Source organism: Eumetopias jubatus, unplaced genomic scaffold (genome assembly GCF_037043125.1).
Source record: "Eumetopias jubatus isolate StellerSeaLion01/CBP00866 unplaced genomic scaffold, mEumJub1_p1.0 scaffold_12, whole genome shotgun sequence".
NCBI classification, from domain to species: Eukaryota; Metazoa; Chordata; class Mammalia; order Carnivora; family Otariidae; genus Eumetopias; species Eumetopias jubatus.
The window spans coordinates 15075636-15096525 of record NW_028274818.1 but is presented as its reverse complement, the minus strand read 5'-3'; the positions used below and the strand labels follow the sequence as shown (position 1 = coordinate 15096525).

The window sequence follows — 20890 nt, the reverse complement described above, 5'->3', positions numbered from 1 at the left end:
AGTAGCCTGGTTGTGGCTGATGGCTCATGTCGAAGTCCCATTTTTAAAACAATATTTTCTTTAATCCTCTGACTGTAGGACAACTTCTGTCTCTCTATGAGGGGAACAGCATTTGAGAAATCTTCTCACTATTCAAAAGCAGGGGACTCGCAGGAATTCTCATTCTACCAGTTTCAAAAAACACACCTCCTTTTGGTTGAGGTTCGAATATTCCAAAAGGGCCTGTTGATTAAATAAAATGATAATTTCATGTTTTTGTATGTACCACATACATAAAGCTGACATGAATACAGAGTTTTCTTCATGAAAAATTAATACATTTTGGTGGGGGGGGGAGGGAAACCTCAATCTTTGCAACAGAGATTATCCTAAATAGACCAAGGAGGATTAAAGTTAAAAACACACACGAGGCTTCTTTAAAAGTATGATTCCCCCTTACTAGTCAATAACTAGTGAGGCTGAAATGATTGAAGAGTTCTAATTTTTTTAATTCCAGAGAAAGAAAAGGAAGCAAAGGGGTAAAGCAGGGTGGGGTGTGGAGGAGAGTAGGGCCTCCCCAATATGTGTAAATGTAACCCCTGAAAGAAGATAAAAGTAACTAATTAAGGATCAGCAATAAATTTGACCAATTTTAAGTTCGTCAGCTGGAGGGAACTATTATAAAGCCAATAAATAGAGCTGCAGACAGCTGGCTTTGTGCAATACCCTGCTCCTTTGCCTAAACGTTTAAACCATTGATTTATTTGGGATTAAAAAAATGAAATCTCAGACTAAGCTATTCCCAACATACAAAGCAAATTCCAGAATCTTGAAGACTTTCATTGTCTCTGAAAGTCATTGTCACCACCCTAATCCCCTCATTAAAGCTAAAGAAATGCTGGGATGGCATTAAAATGAATGCAAACCATTTGCAGCAATCTCCTGCTCACACCACCTCCAAATGAAGGCAGGCACATTGCATAATCCAGGCAGCAAGAGCTCCTGACAGGTGGATGATTTATGCTCATAGTCAGAAGAATCGGAGGGCCTGCAGAGGAGACAGCATGAGCAAGGCGGTGGCGAGACAGATGCTCTCAGTGGGCTTGCAGGGGCTGGCAGGCTCCAGCTAGTTCAGGTGCAACCTGGACACTTTAAGTGCTGAACTCCTATTGCCTGGATTCCAACACTCTGATGTGCCATTTGCAATACTGTATGCAATGTACACAGTGAATAAACTGTCAACTCCAGGCAAGCACTCTCTACATGGTGCCTATACCCCTTGTACGCCTAGATGCTATCCCAGCAACAGAGGCGAAAGGAAACCTATTTTTGTCAAATGAGTTTTATAACACAGATGTAAATATCATGTAGTTCAAAGATCTGCAGTCTTGAAAATATGTAGTCCAGGTATGGTAAGTGGAGAATGACAAGATCCCCGAACAACCGGATCAATATTAAAGATTGCACAGTGGGATTAGCAGAAACACACCTCAGCAGAAAACCGACATTCCTGTCAATTATATTAATTATTTTTCAGATACATGACATGCTTTCATGACATTTTATTATGAAAAGGCATTTGAATATTTGAGAGGAAAATGAATAAGGGATGGATAAAAGAAAGGATCCCTAAAGGGCTGAACAGCTTTGAAATCAATCTTTAAAATAGTTTTTCAGAATTTCTCTCAATAGCCCCACACAATAACAATCTGGTAAAGATTATGGTATTGGTTAAAAGGGTAGATAAACCTAATTACAGCTATTGACGACAAATTACTGCTACTCCGATCTCTAGCACAAGGTATTAGCCAGCATTTAACTGGTCAGCAGTAAACCACCAATGGACAGAGGAATTCACTCCATGGATCCACATAGAACTGTATAGATAGATCACCACGTCCGTGCTCAGCCCAGTATCTCTGAGGCACAGAGCTTCAGGCATCAGGGAAAGGGTAAGCATCCAAATGTACAAGCTTCAGGTTATCTTGGATGAATGTGACTTTACTTTCAACTCCTAGATACTGCAGGGTCAAAGGTAGAGCTGCCAATGAGAATTAAAGACACAGGCATCCCTTTAATTAGGTAACAGTATTCAAAGACGTGTAAAATCCCAAGAAGCCACTCTGCAAAGCCTGAGTTACGGTGCTTTCCTGGGGGAGCAGGGGGGCGGCGGAAGGTGGGCAGTGGGCTTTTTTCTAGCACCGCTAGAAGAGAACTTTTTTTTAAAGAAGAAAATGGAATACATTGTAAGTAATTCAAAATGCCTCCAGACTTTACAGTTCTCCCTGGAGAAAAAACTCAAACAATTTCAAGTCTTCACAAACTGCATCCAAATCCTTTTTCTAACTTCATTAAGCTCCAGTGCTTAAAAATCGTTCATAGCAAGTACTTTAATTAGAGACAAGCCATTGCAGGGAGAGCTCGACAGGCGGTGTGTCCACCCAGTAAACAGACTGGCCAGGGGGAGAGTCTCTTACTCAATGGGGCGATGCAGCGAAAGGGCAAACTGGGGGGCTGACACATTCCCTCCTTCCCCAAAAGGAAACTGGGGGCCTGGCGGGGGGGAGGCGCTACAGAGAGATTCAAACATCGTTCTGGCCTCACCAGTACTCTGCCAGTTTACCATTATATGTACAGAGAAAATCTGTTAAAGAAAGCACATTCGAAGAGCAGCAGAGAATGAAGTCATCTGCGCTATGTACCCTGAATTTTCCTTGTTTGTTTCACCTACTTCCTCTAGCCTCCCTCCTTTTTCCGCTTTGCCTTCTCTGTCTCTCTGGGCAAACCATTCCAACCCCCATACTTGGGGACTGAAACCACTGCCCAGAGTCCCACAGTATAAGCACAACACCAGCATAAGTGCACGCAGGTGCCACATGGAACTCCGAGATGCTGCATTTATTTCACGTCCAAAAGTCAATCCAAGGCTGGAAAGGGGGTGGCAGAAAGGGGAAGGAGGGGAGAACCCGAGGAGAACAATTCCCATGCAGGAGTAATGTATGCTCCCTCCTTCCCCGGCTGGAATAATGACTTTGAAGCAGAACTTGAGAAGCCAAGTGAAGAATTCGCAGGTTCCAAGTGGCTTGCCATTTTAAACTCAAAGTTGTTTAGAGATCTAAACACACAGCAACAAAAAACCTAAAACAGAACAGTTTTTGTTAAAAGTTCTAGGTGGAGATAGAAACCCTTTCTTCCCCAGTGACTCATACACTCTTTATCCTGAAAAGCCAGAACTGAATGAACACATGAACATGTACAAAAGTAACCAGAGAGACCATAAATTCCACTTTGGAAAAAGTTAGCAATGATCTGGATGAGAAGTGATTCCATGAATTCAAGGTCATTTGTTTCTGGTCCGTGACAGACTTTCCTGCCGTCCCCCCGCCCCTCCCTAATCCACAGAGGGGTCTCTGTAATTCTGGCAGGTTCTGCTGACCCTGCCTGTCACCTTCAGATCTCCTGCACACAGGCAAGGGTCTGGGGCTGGAGTCACACAGAGCATTAGTGGGGACCTCTGACCCAGGGAGCCATGAAGAGCAGCAGTGGAAAGACAACCCAGGCCTGCTGTGAACATAGCACTTGGTCATTTTGGAGGGGAAAAAAATCCCAGGAAGATGACATTTGAGAACAAGCATAGCCGATCCATTTTTGTTTTATCTAGGCAGTGTCCTAAACACTTGGACAACAAAATAATAGGGATGCTCATGCTAATAATGAGAATAATAATAAAAATAATCGCTAATATTCACCAAAGACTTACATATTTTTTTAAGATTTTATTTATTTATTTAACAGAGAGAGACACAGCGAGAGAGGGAACACAAGCAGGGGGAGTGGGAGAGGGAGAAGCAGGCTTCGCACGGAGCAAGGAGCCCGATGCGGGGCTCGAACCCAGGACCCCAGGATCATGACCCAAGCTGAAGGCAGATGCTTAACGACTGAGCCACCAGGCGCCCCACCAAGGACTTATATTTGTCAGGCATCGTGCTAAGTATTTTAAATACAGTATCTTATTTAATCCTCGCAGCAAACTCTGCAGGATAGTCATCATGATTACCATCACTACTTTACAGATGGAGAAACTGAGGCCAGAGGCATTAAGAAACATGCTAGTAACTGACAACTGAACAGCCACTCCAGGTTGTCTATTAGCAAATCCCATACCTTAATAATGCACAGTGTGGAATGATGGATTAATAACACAATTTCAAATGCACTAGCTTCATTTTGCAAGTATCTTACACCTGTGCCTTTGTAATACACCCCACGACTTAGTGGAATTTGGCCATGTGAAAAGAAACTAACAATTCCTGATTCTTCTCTCCACTCCCCTGAGCTCTCTGATTCTTTAAAAAATCCAGCCATGAAGAAAAACGAAAGGAAAAATTAAAAAAAAAAATGACTAAGATATAGGTGCCTTAGCACTTCACACTGGGAGACTTTTTATCAGTGATCTCTCTCACTCTGACGGGAAGGAGACGGCAGGAATAGCCTCACTACTAGCCCCTGCTTCCCCGGCCCATGAGCTGTTTTCCAATGTGCAAATGACTCTGGTCTCCCAGGACTGTTTAAGGGTTCAGCTGACTACAGCACCGTCTCCTTCTGGGTTTCCAGTTAAAATCAATGCATTAACGGAGGATGCTAGTTAGATTCTGTAACTGCAAGTTAAGAAAGGTGAGGAAGAAAAGAACTGCTAGCTTTATAAGCTTGAGAACTTTCAAAGAGGCCAGTTCCCGAGTGGCATTAAAATAGAAATATAATTACTTGTAAAAGCTGGGGGATTTTGTTCTTTTCTACCTTTACAAAACTTCTGATAGATTTTCTTTGCTGCAGCACATAACCAAACAGCTAAAAATGTGTGAGATAACCAGGAGATGCTCTAACATTTCTTAGGCGCACAGCATTTGAATTGAATTTCTGTTCCTTCTCCTTTGTCACCATTAGCGAAGCTTTACTTTTCCACACTATCCTCTCCAGATCCTAATTAATGACTTCTGGGGAGACCTACAGACATATACGGAATTGTTGAGAAATACATTTCTTCACAGACCACAAATTTGGACCTGTTGACTGCAGAGCATGAAATTTTCTGCTACAAATGGAAAATGAAATCATCAGACAATGACCGCGACTGCCCCTTGGGGACAGATGCTAGGTACTGGAAATCTCTTCCTCTAAACAATAGCCTATGATAGTCTACATGGAACGGGTGCTGGTCAGAAATAGGAGTAGCTCAACATTATTCAAACCATTGCTAAGAAAAAGTACAAAATATTGTACATAGAAACTTCAAGAAATAATATTGCGCTCTGGTACAGAACAATATTTGCAGGAATCAGAAAAAGGTTCCCGTTATCACCCAGACCCCTTGTTTTAGAGTACCTACAATAAGGAATGATTCTGGAATTTTAGCAGCTCTGGAACCAAAACCATTCTCTGAAATAAAGGTCTCCTTGCTCTAAAATAATATTTCATCTCTTGGCACTTGTAAGATTAATTAAGGGGAGAACCAAAGGACTTCATTAGGAATATCAGAACAGCATATGGGCTTCAGAGTCTGAAAAATCCAGATTGAATCCTGGCTATACCATTTACTACTTGTCTGATTTTATGCAAGTTATGTATACAAGTTATTTCAAATAGATCTTAGTTTTCTCATTTACATTCACCAATTTATCAAGTATCTATGGGAAAGATAGATAAAAATATTTTTCTTTCTTGCTTTCTTCCTTTTTTTTCTTTCTACTCATGATATACCAATTGCTACACTGTCAGGGTATTCAATATAAATTCAATACAACATGACTTCTGAAATATACAATTCCGTCATGGTCACGTACATATAAAGGAAAATGTAAAAGTAATTTATATATGATGATAGCCCACAAATTGTTCCTAAAAACATTATTTGTGACAAAATTGTTTCTGCACTCAAGTTTTAATAATGTAACTGAAAGCTTAGTAAAGTAGGCTTAAAAAAAGAAAAAAAATATGCAGTTATATTTTACTGAGCACCTGCTATGTGACCATAATTATGCTAGGTGTTATGGAGAACTAAAATATAAATAATACAGTCCTTGTTTTCAAGTTGTTTATGCTTCTCTATGAGACATACTAAGTGACTACAGAATACTAAAAATAAATAATAACAATATTTTTGGAGTGTTTGTTGCTTGCACCATGACAAGAATATTACATCTATTACCTCATTTAAACCTCAAAATAACTCTCTGATGCAGTTATAATTACAACCCCCATTTTACAGATAAGGTTTAAAAAGGGTAAAGTAACTAACTTACTTGAGATATCACTGCTATTAAGTAGTAAAGTTTGGACTGAACCCAAATTCTATTTCTCTGCACTGTCCAATATGGTAGTCATCAGCCATGCGGGGCTACTTAATTTAAGTAAAATTTAACTAAAGTAAAAAATTCAGTTCTTTCATTGCTTTAGACCCATTTCAAGGGCTCAGTCAACACCCACAGACTCCATTTTATCTGAGAGACCAAGCTTCTTATCTTTCCACTCTACTTCCCTCTGTGGAAAACATGATGTTAAAAATGCTAAGTTGTATGAAACAGAATATAAAAGGTGGTGAAATTCAGAAAGGGGAGAAACCTATATGACTGTACATAATTAGGCCCATGATGGATTATAAACCCCACTAGGGCAGAAACATGTCTGTCATGTTCACTTTTAATCCTTGGCACTTAATAAAGAGAGTTGTATGGAGCTGTGTCTCAAAACACCTTTATTGAATGGGTGGGTAAAAGATGGATGAATAAACATTTGGAGATGGGCTAGACTAGACAACTGTGTCTCATTTGGATTCATACGTAACTAGAAAGCAGCTCCTGGAGAAATAACCTGACCCCAACTCTAGGTGTTACAAAGAACAGGGTGTATTTTCACATGGCAGATAGAAATATTTACACAGATTAGACCATAAAACAAGAATCCACTTCCCTTCCAAATATTTCCAAATTATGCATGAATTGATAATAACCTAAGACTGGCTAAAGTCAGAGTAACCACCATTTAATTGGCTTCAAATATACTAATGATTATGATAATGTTGATACTAAAGAGATTTAATAGGCCTGGAGATAAATGTCTAGGAGAGCAGAGAGGTAAATCCATGGGAGAAGGGGGTTGGGAGGGGATAATTATAGAGGTCATCAGCTTGGGAATCACCAAATAGCAACTCACTACAATTGTAAAGAAACTCTGCTTTCAGAGGAAATTTTGACATTAAAAAAAAAAAAAAAATTAAGGGTATGGGAGGAGGGGAAGTTGTATGGCCCAAAAAGTTACATGTAAGGGAGAAATTTATTTGGGGGAAATTAAATGGACAGGCTAGGGAGAAGCCACAAAATAGTGGCTCAGGTGGCCTCAAAGGAAACACTTAAATAGCTAAGAAATAAGAGGGAGACCGGCAAAATGGACTTAGCTTCCTATGGGGGTAACATGCTGGCTGGAGCTCCAAGACAGAACCAGAAATAGGCACAGATCTAAGTTGAAATACATGCTAAGTTAAACTAGGTAATGTAAACCATCTCATTTTTTTTTTTTTAAGATTCTATTTATTTATTTCAGAGAGACAGAGAGAGAGAGAGCAGGGGGAGAGGGTTAGGGAGATGGAGAAGCAGACCCCCCCACTGAGCAGGAAGCCTGACTTGGGGCTTGATCTCAGGGCCCTGGGGTCATGACCTGAGCCAAAGGCAGACGCTTAACTGACTGAGCCACCCAGGCGCCCCTAAGTGATCTCATTTTTATATATTCTACTCCTTAAATTCTCCACATCCCCAATGTACCTAAAATCTCTAGGAAAATTGTTCAGGCATCTTAAAATTATGATTATGCAGCCTATGGGGCGCCTGGGTGGCTCAGTTGGTTAAGCATCAGCTCTTGATTTCAGCTCAGGTTGTGATCTCAGGGTCATGAGACTGAGCCCCACATCGGGCTCTGTGCTGAGAATAGGATCTGCTTGAGAGTTTCTCTCTCTCCCTCTCCCCCTCCCCATCTCGCACATGCATGCAGGTGCTTTTTCTCTCTCTAAAATAGAAAAGAAAATTATGATTATGCAGCCTATGTAGCAAAAACTTGATAGCTAAACATGTAATCGTTGAGAAAAGTAGGGAAGCGATTATGATCACAGATACACATAATCCTGGGAGAAACAGGTTAACTAAAGGGCAACTGCTAAGAAATCCTTCCTTTGGGTTTTGCCATAGGTCCATCTTATTACCACAGTCACCTATAAAGGGAGCAGCTGTTACCAATGGGATTTTAAAATAGTAGAAATCCTGGGGCGCCTGGGTGGTTCAGCCACTGGGCGTCCGCCTTCAGCTCGGGTCATGATCCCAGGGTCCTGGGATCGAGTCCCCACCTCGGGCTCCCTGCTCAGCGGGAAGCCTGCTTCTCCCTCTCCCACTCCCCCTGCTGTGTTCCCTCTCTCACTCTGTGTCTCTCTGTCAAATAAATAAAATCTTTAAAAAACATAAAAAATATATAAAATAAAATAGTAGAAATCCTAATACTCCTGTCAAAGGTCTCCATAACGCTTCCTCCCTCCCAAACCAGCTCCATGTTAATCTCCTTTAATGGCGGGAGTCCCATTCATGTCAACTTCAAAAAGCTGAAGTCAGGTAAAAATAAAATCAGCTTCAACTCATCGCACCTGAGGATCAGTTATTGTGCCTGGGCTGTCCAGTCTACTTGGATGAGACTGAGAGGGAGTGGCGGGTCCCTGCTGTTTGTTCTAGTAGCCATAAAGCCACACTGGCTCTCGAATGGCACAATCTGCCATTCACTTCATTCTGGTTTGCCAGGAAGCCCAAGGATGGACTCCCCACCAGTACCATCAGGCTCAGGGAATTTGGCTAGCACCAGGCACCTCAGATTTCTGCCAGCTAATTGGCTTTGGGGAAGCCACTGACCTACTCTCCACTGAGTGGCTTTTGTGAACCTGGAACCCAGCCTGCCTCTCATCATTGATCAACCTTGGCCAAGCCAGCTGGCTTCTTCCTTTGCAGACAGCTTGCCTTAGGGCAGCTGGTTGGGGGCTCTACAACCCACTAAGGGAGAGAGAGGCAAAACTATAGAACAATCTCTCAAGAAATGACCGGCGCTGACTTTCATTTGAGGGAGACTTAGGAATGAACAAAATCATGTAGGATACTTGATATACCACAGATGGAGTTGCGCTTTGCACAGCCTTAACGAGAAAGGTAACTAAACTAACCAGTCGGCAACGGCACCCGACTGAAATGGGCCTTATTCAAATGTATGCCAGATGCCTTTACATTAAATCCAAGTACAATGTCGTGAACGTCCGTGCCACAATGAGAGATGTGTGCGCTGGTGGAAAGAAACAGAAATCTGTTGTCTGGTGGCCCATGGGAGGAAATTCCACATCAGAGTCCTGTCTGGCTGGGCCCCCCTCCCCCACCCCTCCCTACACACGGTGCTGTCACTGTACTTTCAGGATATGAGCAAATGTGGAAACAGGTCCCCACCCCCCCCGCGGGGTGAAATCCACTGGGAACTTTTTATAATCCAAAGGAATAAAAAAAAAAAATTGGTAGCATATTAGATAAATGCTGGCTTCCTATTTCAAGTTCACAAATGGAAATGACAAATGGGGACAATCAAATAAATGATTAACTTTTAATAGTATTCCAATTAAAGCAGGAGGAAGGGAGTTAAAAAGAGCCTTTTCTTACCATTTCAATCTTTCTGTCCTCTCTAACCTAAATGCAGCAAGGATAGATGTACTCCGTTCAAATGATTCTTGGTGCTGTGTCTGGTAAGTCCACAAGAGAGAGTCTACTTCATTTCTAATGTAATTATTGTATTTCAAAAATAAATAAATATAAAATTGTTCCCGAGTACCGACGTGCACAGGGAGTATGTGACAGCCTAAGATCCACACAGATTATATACAGAATCATGGATAAATCTTTAAAACTTTGGTACTCCAATTTTCCCCGTGAATAAGAGGTAAGATCGTAATATTCCAGTGGTCCACTGTGGCCAGATCCTCCAAACAACTGAGGCAGACTGTACTCAAAGTCGGTAAATCAAATTCACTCCTTTCTACAAAGGCAAAACTTATAAGGAATTTGGTTCTAAAGTTCTAAAAATTGGAGCCAGAAAGTAAGCCGATGCCAAAATGTTCCTCTATGCTCCAACTTGGATTTATAGAAGATGTCATACACTCTTTGACAAAAACACAGACCCCTGAAATAGGGTTCCCAGGAACTGAACAGCTTGAGTGTTGCTGATGTTTATTCATACAGTTTATAACGGGCAAGTTATTCCAAAGTTTATGTTGGATCTCAAGAATCTCAGAATGGGAAGTGACCATAAAAGATACTCTAGTCTAAACCCCACATGGTACTTGAACTTGTTCTCTACATCTCCCGCAATGATGGGAAATTTACTGCCTTCCAACACAGTTCATTCTATTTCTGGACATTCAGTGAAGAACTCAAAGCAATGAAATGAGTCCTGATTTTTTTTTTAAATGGTTGACTTAAATAATTTTTTAAGAGTTCGGTATCTCCTGAATACCCATAGCCTCTGAAGAATCCCAAGCTAAATATACACTTGAATATTACTATGGTTCACAAAGACAAATATATTAAACAAATATAGAGCAGAGGCAATACAGCCAGAATGCCTGTCATAAAATCTGGTCTCTTATTGTGCATTGTGAGAACTCTGGCAAGTAACATTATCTCTCCAAGCTTTCATTCCTCTGCAAAATGGGGAAATACCCACCTCTGGGGGTCATTGTAAGGAACAGTAAAAAGAAAAAAAAAAAAAAAAGCTAACTAAAGCACATAGCACATAGCCTAATGCATATTAAGCTCCCAAGAATTATGTTATCACCCCTTACCTGCAAAACCTTCGCTATTCATTTTGAGACAGACGGTTCAAGTTTCCTATCACCAAAGCATGACCAAAAAAATCACCATCTGGTAATGCAGTATCTGTACATGAAATAACTTTTTGTGGCACTTAAATACATTCCCAAACGGCTTCATGTCAGGACAAAGCTCACAAAGAAGGTGCTCTTTGCTATTGCTTATATTATAACTTGGGAGTTTTGTTCAATACTCTGCATTAATGAGAGAGCTTCTTAGGATAATATTACAACAGAGAGTGCAAGAAATACCAGTGAGGTCAATGCAGTTCTATTAACTGTCATCTAACACAGAAATATTTTCCTTGAATACCATTAAAGCTTTTTCCTTTTCTTTGTTCTGCTTTTTGAAGGCAGTAGGAACCCAAATTTCCCTACCAATAATTTCTGTTTTCGACTTGGCAGCATAATGAGACTTGAGGAAAAAAAAATCACCTTGGCAATGTCTTCTTCAGAGGGTTTTTACAAAAGATATTTTGTTAGGATAAATTGCACTAAGCAGTTTCTTTAAGTAAGCAAAAACAAATCAGCTTGTTACCAAATGACCTGAGTAGCTTTCTATTTTTTAAAGAGAACCTACCTGGAAAATGCTATACCCTCTGAATGAACATTTTGTTAAAATGGAAGCTATGAAACAGAAGGGTAATTAGACAAGTAAGTTGCTCTTTGCTCTCCTGCTGATAGGGTAAACCCAGAAGACTCTCAGAGTTCCCACTGCCATGTATAAATCAAGACACAAGCTGTGGTTGCAGGAAAACAGTTCTGGGATAATTTTTCTTTAGATCCTGGGGGCTCAAGATAACTGACTGAAGAGATGTAGTGGCAGCTAAATGAATAAATGTATAATTTGTGTTCTGTCTCATATACATGCATATATGTGCACGCACAAACACACACACACACACACACACACACGTGCACACAAACGCTTACACCTTCTCTTAACTAAAAAGCAGAAATGGGAAGTATACCCCGTGGACTGTGATGAGATCCCTCAGAAGAAACAGGGCCTCTGGACAAAGAATCTTCTAATGTGGAAGAAGAGAAACTACTATCACCTCTCTACTGCTACCATTTCTTCCACCCAAAGATTTCCTAAACATTAGGTCAGCCCTGTTAATTCATGAGTCAGAGCAAAAGATGAGGGTCTTCCATTCTAGAGTTACTGGCAATGATTTGTCAAGCCCAGATTTAAGCAGGACAGAGATGAGAGGACCTTCTTAAGATACTGGAGATCCACCCACCCAGGAATGAAAATAAGAGAATTCTAGGGACGCCTGGGTGGCTCAGTGGGTTAAGCGTCTGCCTTTGGCTCAGGTCATGATCTCAGGGTCCTGGGAGAGGGTCCCACATCCAGAGCAGGGACCCTGCTTCTCCCTCTGCCTGCCGCTCCCCCTGCTTGTGTGCTCCCACGCTCGCTTGCTCTCTCTCTCTGGCAAATAAATAAAATATTAAAAAAAAAAGATAATCCTAGGTCCTCAGACTTTTTGAGGTTAACTTCTCTCCCTGGGGACCTGGTATCCAGAGACAGACACTAACTCGGCCTGCCCAAAACAAATGGACCTAAATCTATTGTTCCACGCTAGGTCTTAACACTGTTACATTCGGACCTCCAAAACTCCTGGTACATAATGCCTCCTCCAACTCACAGTCAGCCCAATACTCTAGCTGCTCAGTTACTCTCTAATGGCCTTTTCTGGACCGATCCCCCCCACCATCTGTATCTTCAGTGGCCTCATTGAACCCCAAGTGAGAAAAGCTTGGTTTCCTGAGATCAGAATCCTAAGGAAAAGTCCCCTCTTTATGAATGTGACTTATAACTTAGGCACAAACCTCTTTTTAAACCCACAAGTTCTGCTGCTTCTTGGGAGCACCAGGACTCTTTCCCATTTCTTCTACCCCCAAATGAGTATCTCAGGCCACTATCAGCCTGCTGTGCTGAGACTGTGGGCAATCTACATGAAGCTGGAGGAGGAAAAACCCCTTGTTTGGCCAAGACTGCAAGGAAGCTTGATAGAGATACAGAGCCTGAAAGGTGACGTACCTGACTTCTAATCCCATTCCCACTCTATCTGTAATGGGTCACTGAGTAAGTCACTGAAACTCTCTGAGCCTTGGATTCCTCATCTGATTAATGAGAATCTCACACCCAGGGTCCCGCTTTTATCTACTGAGTGAGGCTTTCAAGGTGATAATGGAACCTTAATATCCTGTGCCCTTTCCACACTGAATGGTGACTTACTCCAAATGCTGATTCCCATCCTTGGCTTTGACTTTATCCTAAAGAGGAAGACTCACAATTCTAACACATCGTTTAAACTGCTTACCTGGAATCTTCATGCTAGTAGTTTTTGGACTTTAAAAAGTAGGGGGAAATATTAAGCACCTCCCTAACAGAAACTTACTTTAAAAATGTCAAATAAAATATGAAAAGCAAATGTGCTTATCAATAAAACATATAACTATGTTATTGGTTTTGTTAGTTTTAACGACTCATTTCTCCCCCAGAGGAAATATTTAGAAGGCCTCGAAAATTATATAATCTTGCTCTTCTCCTCTCCAACTTATGTCAATATTTTTATTTTAAAAATGTAACAACAAAACTTCAAATAAATCTGACTAGTAGCAATACAGCAATCTGCAATGAGATTTCAGATGCTCACAGAAATAAAACTCTACTGACTGCACTTCAATATATTCACAAGAGTTGGTAGGGACTATAAGGGATACAGAGGAGGGACACCTGGGTGGCTCAGTCGGTTAAGCATCTGCCTTCGGTTCAGGTCACGATCCCAGTACCCTGGGATCGAGTCCCGCATCAGGCTCCTTGCTCAGCAGGGAGCCTGCTTCTCCCTCTGCCTGCAGCTCCCCCTGCTTGTACCCTTGCTCACTCTCTCTCTCGCCCACTCTCTCTCTCTCTAACAAATAAATAAAATCTTTTAAAAAAATAAAAAGGGAATACAGAGGAAAAGTTTTTCAAACACAGGCAAAAATGCAAGACCCCATTTCCTAAGTATTTAAATATCTATTGATGACTCCACTGTTCCTTCAACTCTCCCTTCTATTAACTGTGGCAAAAATAACATACTTCCTGCTTTTCCAGAAAGATGAAAAGCTTCCAAAGAATTATCCGGTTAAGACAAAACTGACAAAAGAGTACAACTCACTAGACAAGTCTACAAATCATGGTTCCTATGGTTTGACTAGCCTCACAGATATTGTCAATATCATGTCACAATTACAAGTATCTTCATGTCTATATTGGTATAATGTTTCTACAGACCTTACATCATTTTCTAAATAAAACTTCTTTTAGAATAGAAGGGACGAGAAAGAATGTAGTCTAACTGCTCCCCTGCACATGTGGAAATCAAGAGAGAGCTCAATGGACTTCCCCAAAATCACAATGCTAAGTAGAGGAAAAATCGGAATTAAAAGCTAAAGTGTGGTATTTTGCCAGACACATGGGAGAAGCTCAGTTAATATTTATGGAGGTGTACTAAAACTTATGTCCATCCTCTGATTTTTTTTCCACGATGCTCTGCTATCAAAATTTCCTTAGTAAAATTTAATGTAGCTATGAGATTAGTAGAGTTCTTACACTTCTTTGTGCGCATTTTAAAATGTGTATGATTTGTCCTTTTTCTCTGATAGACAAAGGAACCGAGGCCTCCTTTCTACAGCTCAGCCAGTAATCAAAGGCATTCTTTACCTACATTGTTGTTGCTAAAAACTTCTGCTTGAAGTCCCTTTTTCCCTTCTTATACTGTTGTCTTTCTTTGTTTGACCTAAGGGTAGATAATAAAAACTCAGTGGGTTAAGCCTCTGACTCTTGATCTCAGCTCAGGTCTGGATCTGATGGTCATGAGTTCAAGCCCCACGTAGGGCTCCATGTAGGCATGGGGCCTACTTAACCATCTGAGCCACCCAGGCGCCCCGACATGGGGCCTACTTAAAAACAAACAAACAAAACCCATAAAACTAAATTCCCTTTGAAATTTTGGAACAAATCGTCACCTATTGATGTGTTTCTATGAAAAGTTTGGAAAGGACCCCTAAGGTCATTGATATTGCCAAAAAATAACAAAACGTATATGAATTTGTATTAGTCCAGCAGGTGAACGTCGTATATCCAAATTCTAGCTCAGAGTGTCACCCCACTAACCTTGTGCCAAATCCCGTGTCTCTATTAGCTCTCTCGTTTTTCAAAAACTTCACAAGGTATGTTCTATCTTCAGTCCCATGTTCACAAATAAATAGGCTGACATAGGTCTTAGAGGTTATGTAAATTGCCCAGGTCCAGGAGGTGGTAGAGCCAGGAGCTGGTAGAGCTGGAATCTAGGTCCACCTGACCCCACAGCTTGACTCTTACTGTCTCTAGCAACAATGGGTAATGTTGATTTGGTCCTCATTCTACACCACATGGCATGCTGAACACTTAACATGCAGTTTCTTACTGGATATTCACAACATTTCATTTGCAAATACTACTGTTGCTACCATCATTTTACAGATGATGAAAGGAAAGATCAGAAAGGTTTAAGTAACCTTTAAAAAAATAGGCAAAGTGGGATGCCTGGGTGGCTCAGTCAGTTAAGTGTCTGCCTTCGGCTCAGGTCATGATCCCAGGGTCCTGGGATTGAGCCCCATGTCGGGCTCTCTGCTCAGCGGGAAGCCTGCTTCTCCCTCTCCTTCCTGCCTCTCCCCCTGCTTGTACTCTGTGTGTGTGTGTGTGTGTGTGTGTGTGTGTCAAATAAATAAATAAAATCTTTTAAAAAAGAGGCAAAGTGAAAAGCATTGTTTTTGGCATGAAATAGCTACACTGGCCCTCCATTCTTCCTTGATTCATCTATACTTTGGCTGGGGAATATAACGCTGTGTATATATAAATGTGGGTACCTCGCTCTCATCTACAAGAGTCAAAGAAAAATACTTGAGTTGTCAAGGTGAAACCCATCATACCAATAAACAGCGGAAAGCCCTTCAATCCTTCGATCAGTGAATTCTATACCTAAATAAAATAATTACTGCTTTCATAAAATGTCTCTGTTTGCCACTGACAGAGAGTAAACCGAATCAGTATGTCCTGCAATAGCCTTTAAATAACCAAGGAGAGAGATCAAAATAAAAATAAATCTTGACCAGATTTATAGGTGCACCTTGATTAGTTCTTGTTTTTTCCTTCAAATAAGCAATACCTGAAAAAAATGAAAAGGGAATGTTGAGACCAGATATCTTGTAATAGATGGGTTTTTGCTGACATCCAGTATGGTATAATGCTGAAAAACGAATGGTGGCCCATCATTCCTGAGGCTTACCAGCAAAGTAGAGCCCAGAAAAAGAAAAGGGGATTTTTTTCAGGATGCGGAATGGTGCAACCACTTGGATTTGAACAAACTATCATTTTTTTTTTAACTGTACTTCTTGAAGTTTTATTATGTTGTGGGATTCTGTCATTTTCTCCATATAAACAAGTGTTCATTTCAAACAGTAACAGTTTTTTGACTCAAAAATTCTAGGGACGCCTGGGTGGCTCACTCAGTTAAGCACCTGCCTTCGGTTCAGGTCATGATCCCGGGGTCCTGAGATCGAGCCCCACATCGGGCTCCAGGAGCCTTCTTCTCCCTCAGCCTGCTGCTCTCCCTGCTTGTGCTCTCTCTCTCTCTCTCTCTGACAAATAAATAAATAAAACCTTTAAAACAATTCTAATGTTATAATCAAATGTAGTTCATTCAGACATAATTCTGGTACTGGCTAACGAGAAGGCATAGCTTGTAAAAATTTAATTATGTACAATGTGATGCAACTGGAATCGTTTGCCCACTAAGCCATCACTTCCCTTTGGCACCCTACATCATTAATAGAAACACCAGTCAATAAAACTAGGGATTATTGTTTTTAAAAGAGTAAAGTCTCATTTTTCTATACACCACGTTTTTCATGAAAACTTCTTTATTTCCCTCAGGCAGCACTTTATCTAAGATGTATTTGGCTAGTTGAATAAAAATACCTGTTAAAGGAAAGAAGGTTCCCATCAAAGCTGTTGAAATCTGATTTCATTTCAGATTCTACAACTAATGTTGTTTTTTGTTTAAATAGATTTTGTCTGTCAATTTCCAGGCCTGCTGTGCCATCAGGCTGTATGGACTGCTGTGGTCAACATGGGGGTTGTAGCAGCAAATTTTATTATGGACTGGTAATTGAATTGAACAGGTTTACATTTGAATAGATTTACTACATCATGATCTCTGACATACTGCATGGGACCAAAATCCCTCTCCATCCATAAAGATACATTTAAGACAGTATCATTCTCTCCAGGCTGAGGAGGCAAGTCTTGAGCCAAGGAGATGGCCAAACATAATTGTGTATTTATATGCAGGGTGTAATGCAATATTTCACTGCATTTTTAAGTATGAAAGAAAAGGAATATTCCGTATTTACTCATAGCCATCCTTTTTGGGGGGAGAGGCTTAGAGAACTGGCATTTTTCCATCAAAGTGGGCATAAGGAAGTAAAGGAAAATAAATTATTTGAGTATTTCAGCAAGTACAGCAGCAAGTCCCTTGAAAACAGACCCTCTAAAGGCTTGATAACAGCAACTGAGGAGGTGTGAATTACAGATAAGCACCAGCCCATTTCTTTCACCAACAATATTTAATTAAACACAGTTCACACCTCCTCGGTCACTCTAACCACCCTTCAAGATTGCTCCTGCTTAAAAACCACAATGGGGGAAATTATTTAGGGCAAAATTTATTTTTGTTTTCACTTCGCCCATAAACCTGGAAGTGCAAAGAGTTGAATAAATCATAGTAGTAAAATTAAACTAGTCAAAAAATTCTATCAACCCGTAAATGGAGACATAGCTCCATGTACTTTAGTTTTTGAAAATAAAATCCACATCTAGGACACATCTATTCCAAGTGCTAATTGATATATTTGTTTTATAACACTTTAAAAAAATGGATTTGCTCTTTGAAAATTATTCCTCAACTCCCAACTTTTAATTAACGCTTTTTGAATGAGCTTAAGTTCAGTGTGAGTCTCTACAGCTCAACTAAGTGGCAATATAATGACCAAAAATGGACCATCCGTTACTTATCATGTTATTGTGAACTACGTTTTTGTTTGTTACTCTCCTATAGGATTTAAGGCAATTACCAAGATAAAGTTTCAACCTCAAAAGGAGTAAGCTCAAAGGAAAATTCCTTGTCCTGTGGATTGGGTCATTATGGTTGGGTTTTTATAGGTATTTTTTCCTTTGTCAAAACTCTCCCACTGGCATTTCCACGTCAGTTCCCTCTAGCAAGAACAACCATCTCCAACTTCCTCACTGCTGCACTGCTGAAGCCTAGAATGAATGGTACCTGGCACACGGGAGAAACTTAATAAACATTTAGCAAGTGCATTCTAAATGTAAAATATATCAACTATTAAAAATACTAATGGTGCCAAAGGCTACACAGTGAAAAGGGCAAGTACCCCCCTCCTCACTGTATTCATAGTGTCACACTGTCCCTAATCTTTATTTATCCCTCCTTCCACTTCTCCATGTATATCCCATCACGATGCACATCTCCCTTCTACCATTCTTTCTCCTTTTTCTCTCTACAGATATCTTAATATGAATTATTAAAATATAAATTTTTGTAAAGTTTTAAATTTAATATAAGTAGATATTCTTATACAAAAATAAACTCATATATACATTGAATCATACTACTAGGGGACTTGTACTTTCTTTTTTTTTACTTGATAATACATCTTGCGTCATGTTTTCATAAGGCTTTAATCATAAAGTTATACACTCCTTGTTTATAGCTTCCTCCCCCCACCCCACCCCCCACCCCTGCCCCAGAACAAGATGAGAGTCAAAGATGAGAAGAATTTGAGAGTCTTCTTTGTTTCTAGTCAAATGAGGGGTTAGTTCTTAGCGATCTAGTAAAGAGCGGAGAAATACAGCATGAATTCCACATACCCAAATATAACTGATCCACTCAACTTCCCATGACATTGTTCACAGTAAAAATCTTGCATTAAGAACAAACCAGGAAAAATTATGAGATCTAGGAATGCCATACTTAACTGAAGCTCTGGTTTGTTCTTAGGGAATAAACACTTAGATCTATTTGGATTTAGAAGTTAAAAAGTCAGAGATCTCCAGTAACAGCAAATACATAAACTCATAGGGCCAACTCCATGAACAAAGTGTATGTTATGACTCAACAGAAGCAATACATTTAAATGTAATTTACCCAATTTCTTTCAAACTTTGATTGCCACATTTTCATTTTGTTACTTTATCAAATCATCATGTTTATTTTAAACTGGCAAATTTTCTGAAGAGAAAAAGATGGTAAAATCTAAAACTGTAAAAAACAAATGCACATTTACAAAAACACACACATAGAGATGCATTTAAAAACAAAAACAAAAACAGATCTAGGCTTTCCAAAGAGCACAAGCTAAAATGTTAGTTTCACTGGACATGCTGACATATACAAATATTTCAGGACCTTGGATATGGGTGGAAGAAGTCAATGAATTCTAGAATCTGACTCTGTGTTCAGTTCTGGGCTCTACCACTTGTGAGCTGTGTGAGCTCAGGCCATAACTGAATCCATGGTCACTGTTATTATTCTGTGTTTGTTGGCATTATCCCTAAGTGAAAGCAACAATTTTAGTATCATTATTAAAAGCTCTTTATAATAGAACATAAGTCCAAAAGATAAGACTGGAAAAAAATAAAGCCTAATATTAATTTTTTTTAAAAAAAGTGGTAACAATATGAAATGATGGGTGTGTTAATTAGCGTGACTGTAGCAATTACCTTACAATACATATGTATATCAAAACATCAAGTCATACACCTTAAATATACACAACTTTTATTTGTCAATTACATCTCAGTAACGAGGGAGGGGAAGATCTCCCTGTAAACTTAGAAATGAGAAGAAACACAAAAAGACAAGGACTAGCGTCTTGGTGTCCGTTGTCCTTTGCCTTCTGCAACTCGTAAAGAAGAAAAGAGTCAGAACGACCAAGCATACCTGGTGGGTTTAGCTGCACATCAGATGTTTCCTACCTTGTCCCTTCCGGTTGATAACAAGCAGTTAGCCAGGACATATCAGAAAACTCAGGCGTAAAGATGTATTCTGCCATCAGATTCAGAGTGCTTACTGTGACCCCATCTTTTCCCAGTTTCTCTAGCCCTTCCCCCATTCCCAACCTAAAACACAGAGCCCCCAGCAACATGCCTTACCTTCTTTCAGCATGCCCACTTTTAAACACTTCATGAAGCGGCAAGCCTGGCAGGATTTACGTCTGCGCTTTGTGATTTCACATTCATTCGTGGCAGGGCAGCTATATTCTATATTACCTAAAACACAGAGTTCGAAGAAAAACAGTTAGATTTGCAAGACCCAGGAAATGTGAGCATCCCAAAGGCAATGCCTACTCTGTTACTTCTGCCTCCCCTCTCAAAAAACATGTCACATAAGATTCATTAGGATGTCACAAATGTCATGAAGCTGGATGCTCTGTGGCAACCACTTAAGATGCACTGAATAGGGGTGCCTGGGTGGCTCAATCAGTGAAGGGCCCAACTCTTGATTTCGGTTCAAATCATGATCTCCAAATCCTGAGATGGAGCCCCATGCTTAAGATTCTCTCTCCCTCTGCCCCTCCCCCTGCCACTTTCTCTCTCTTAAAAAAAAAAAAATGCACTGAATAATTGGAAGATACATAGTAAAGTATCTCAAAAGATTAAGTTTAAAGTTAGCTTTTAAAACATTATGCTCAGTCTACCCGTGCAAAACAACAATCTTCCAGAATTTTAGAATCCAAAAGAAATTGCAAAGTAAATTATTTCCATAAAAGCATGTACATCAAAATTATATTCTTGTATCATCAATCCTGGATTTCTTTTGGTTATGTTCCAGTATATCAGGCTTATTGTCTTTCTGACACTAAACAGCA

The 20890-nt window shown here is 40.2% G+C and overlaps 1 protein-coding gene across 3 annotated transcripts in view; it reads right to left on the bottom strand.

The window, feature by feature from the left end:
• The window catches only part of ESRRG (estrogen related receptor gamma), a 222408-nt gene that overhangs the window by 133174 nt on the left and 68344 nt on the right, over positions 1–20890 (bottom strand). For 2 of the 3 annotated variants that reach the window (XM_028104732.1, XM_028104733.2), the window contains exon 3: positions 20175–20291. The exons of the other annotated variant lie outside the window; for it this stretch is intronic. In XM_028104732.1, coding sequence (XP_027960533.1) covers positions 20175–20291 — 117 coding nt within the window. The remainder of the gene's footprint in view (positions 1–20174; positions 20292–20890) is intronic. 3 annotated transcript variants of the gene reach the window in all.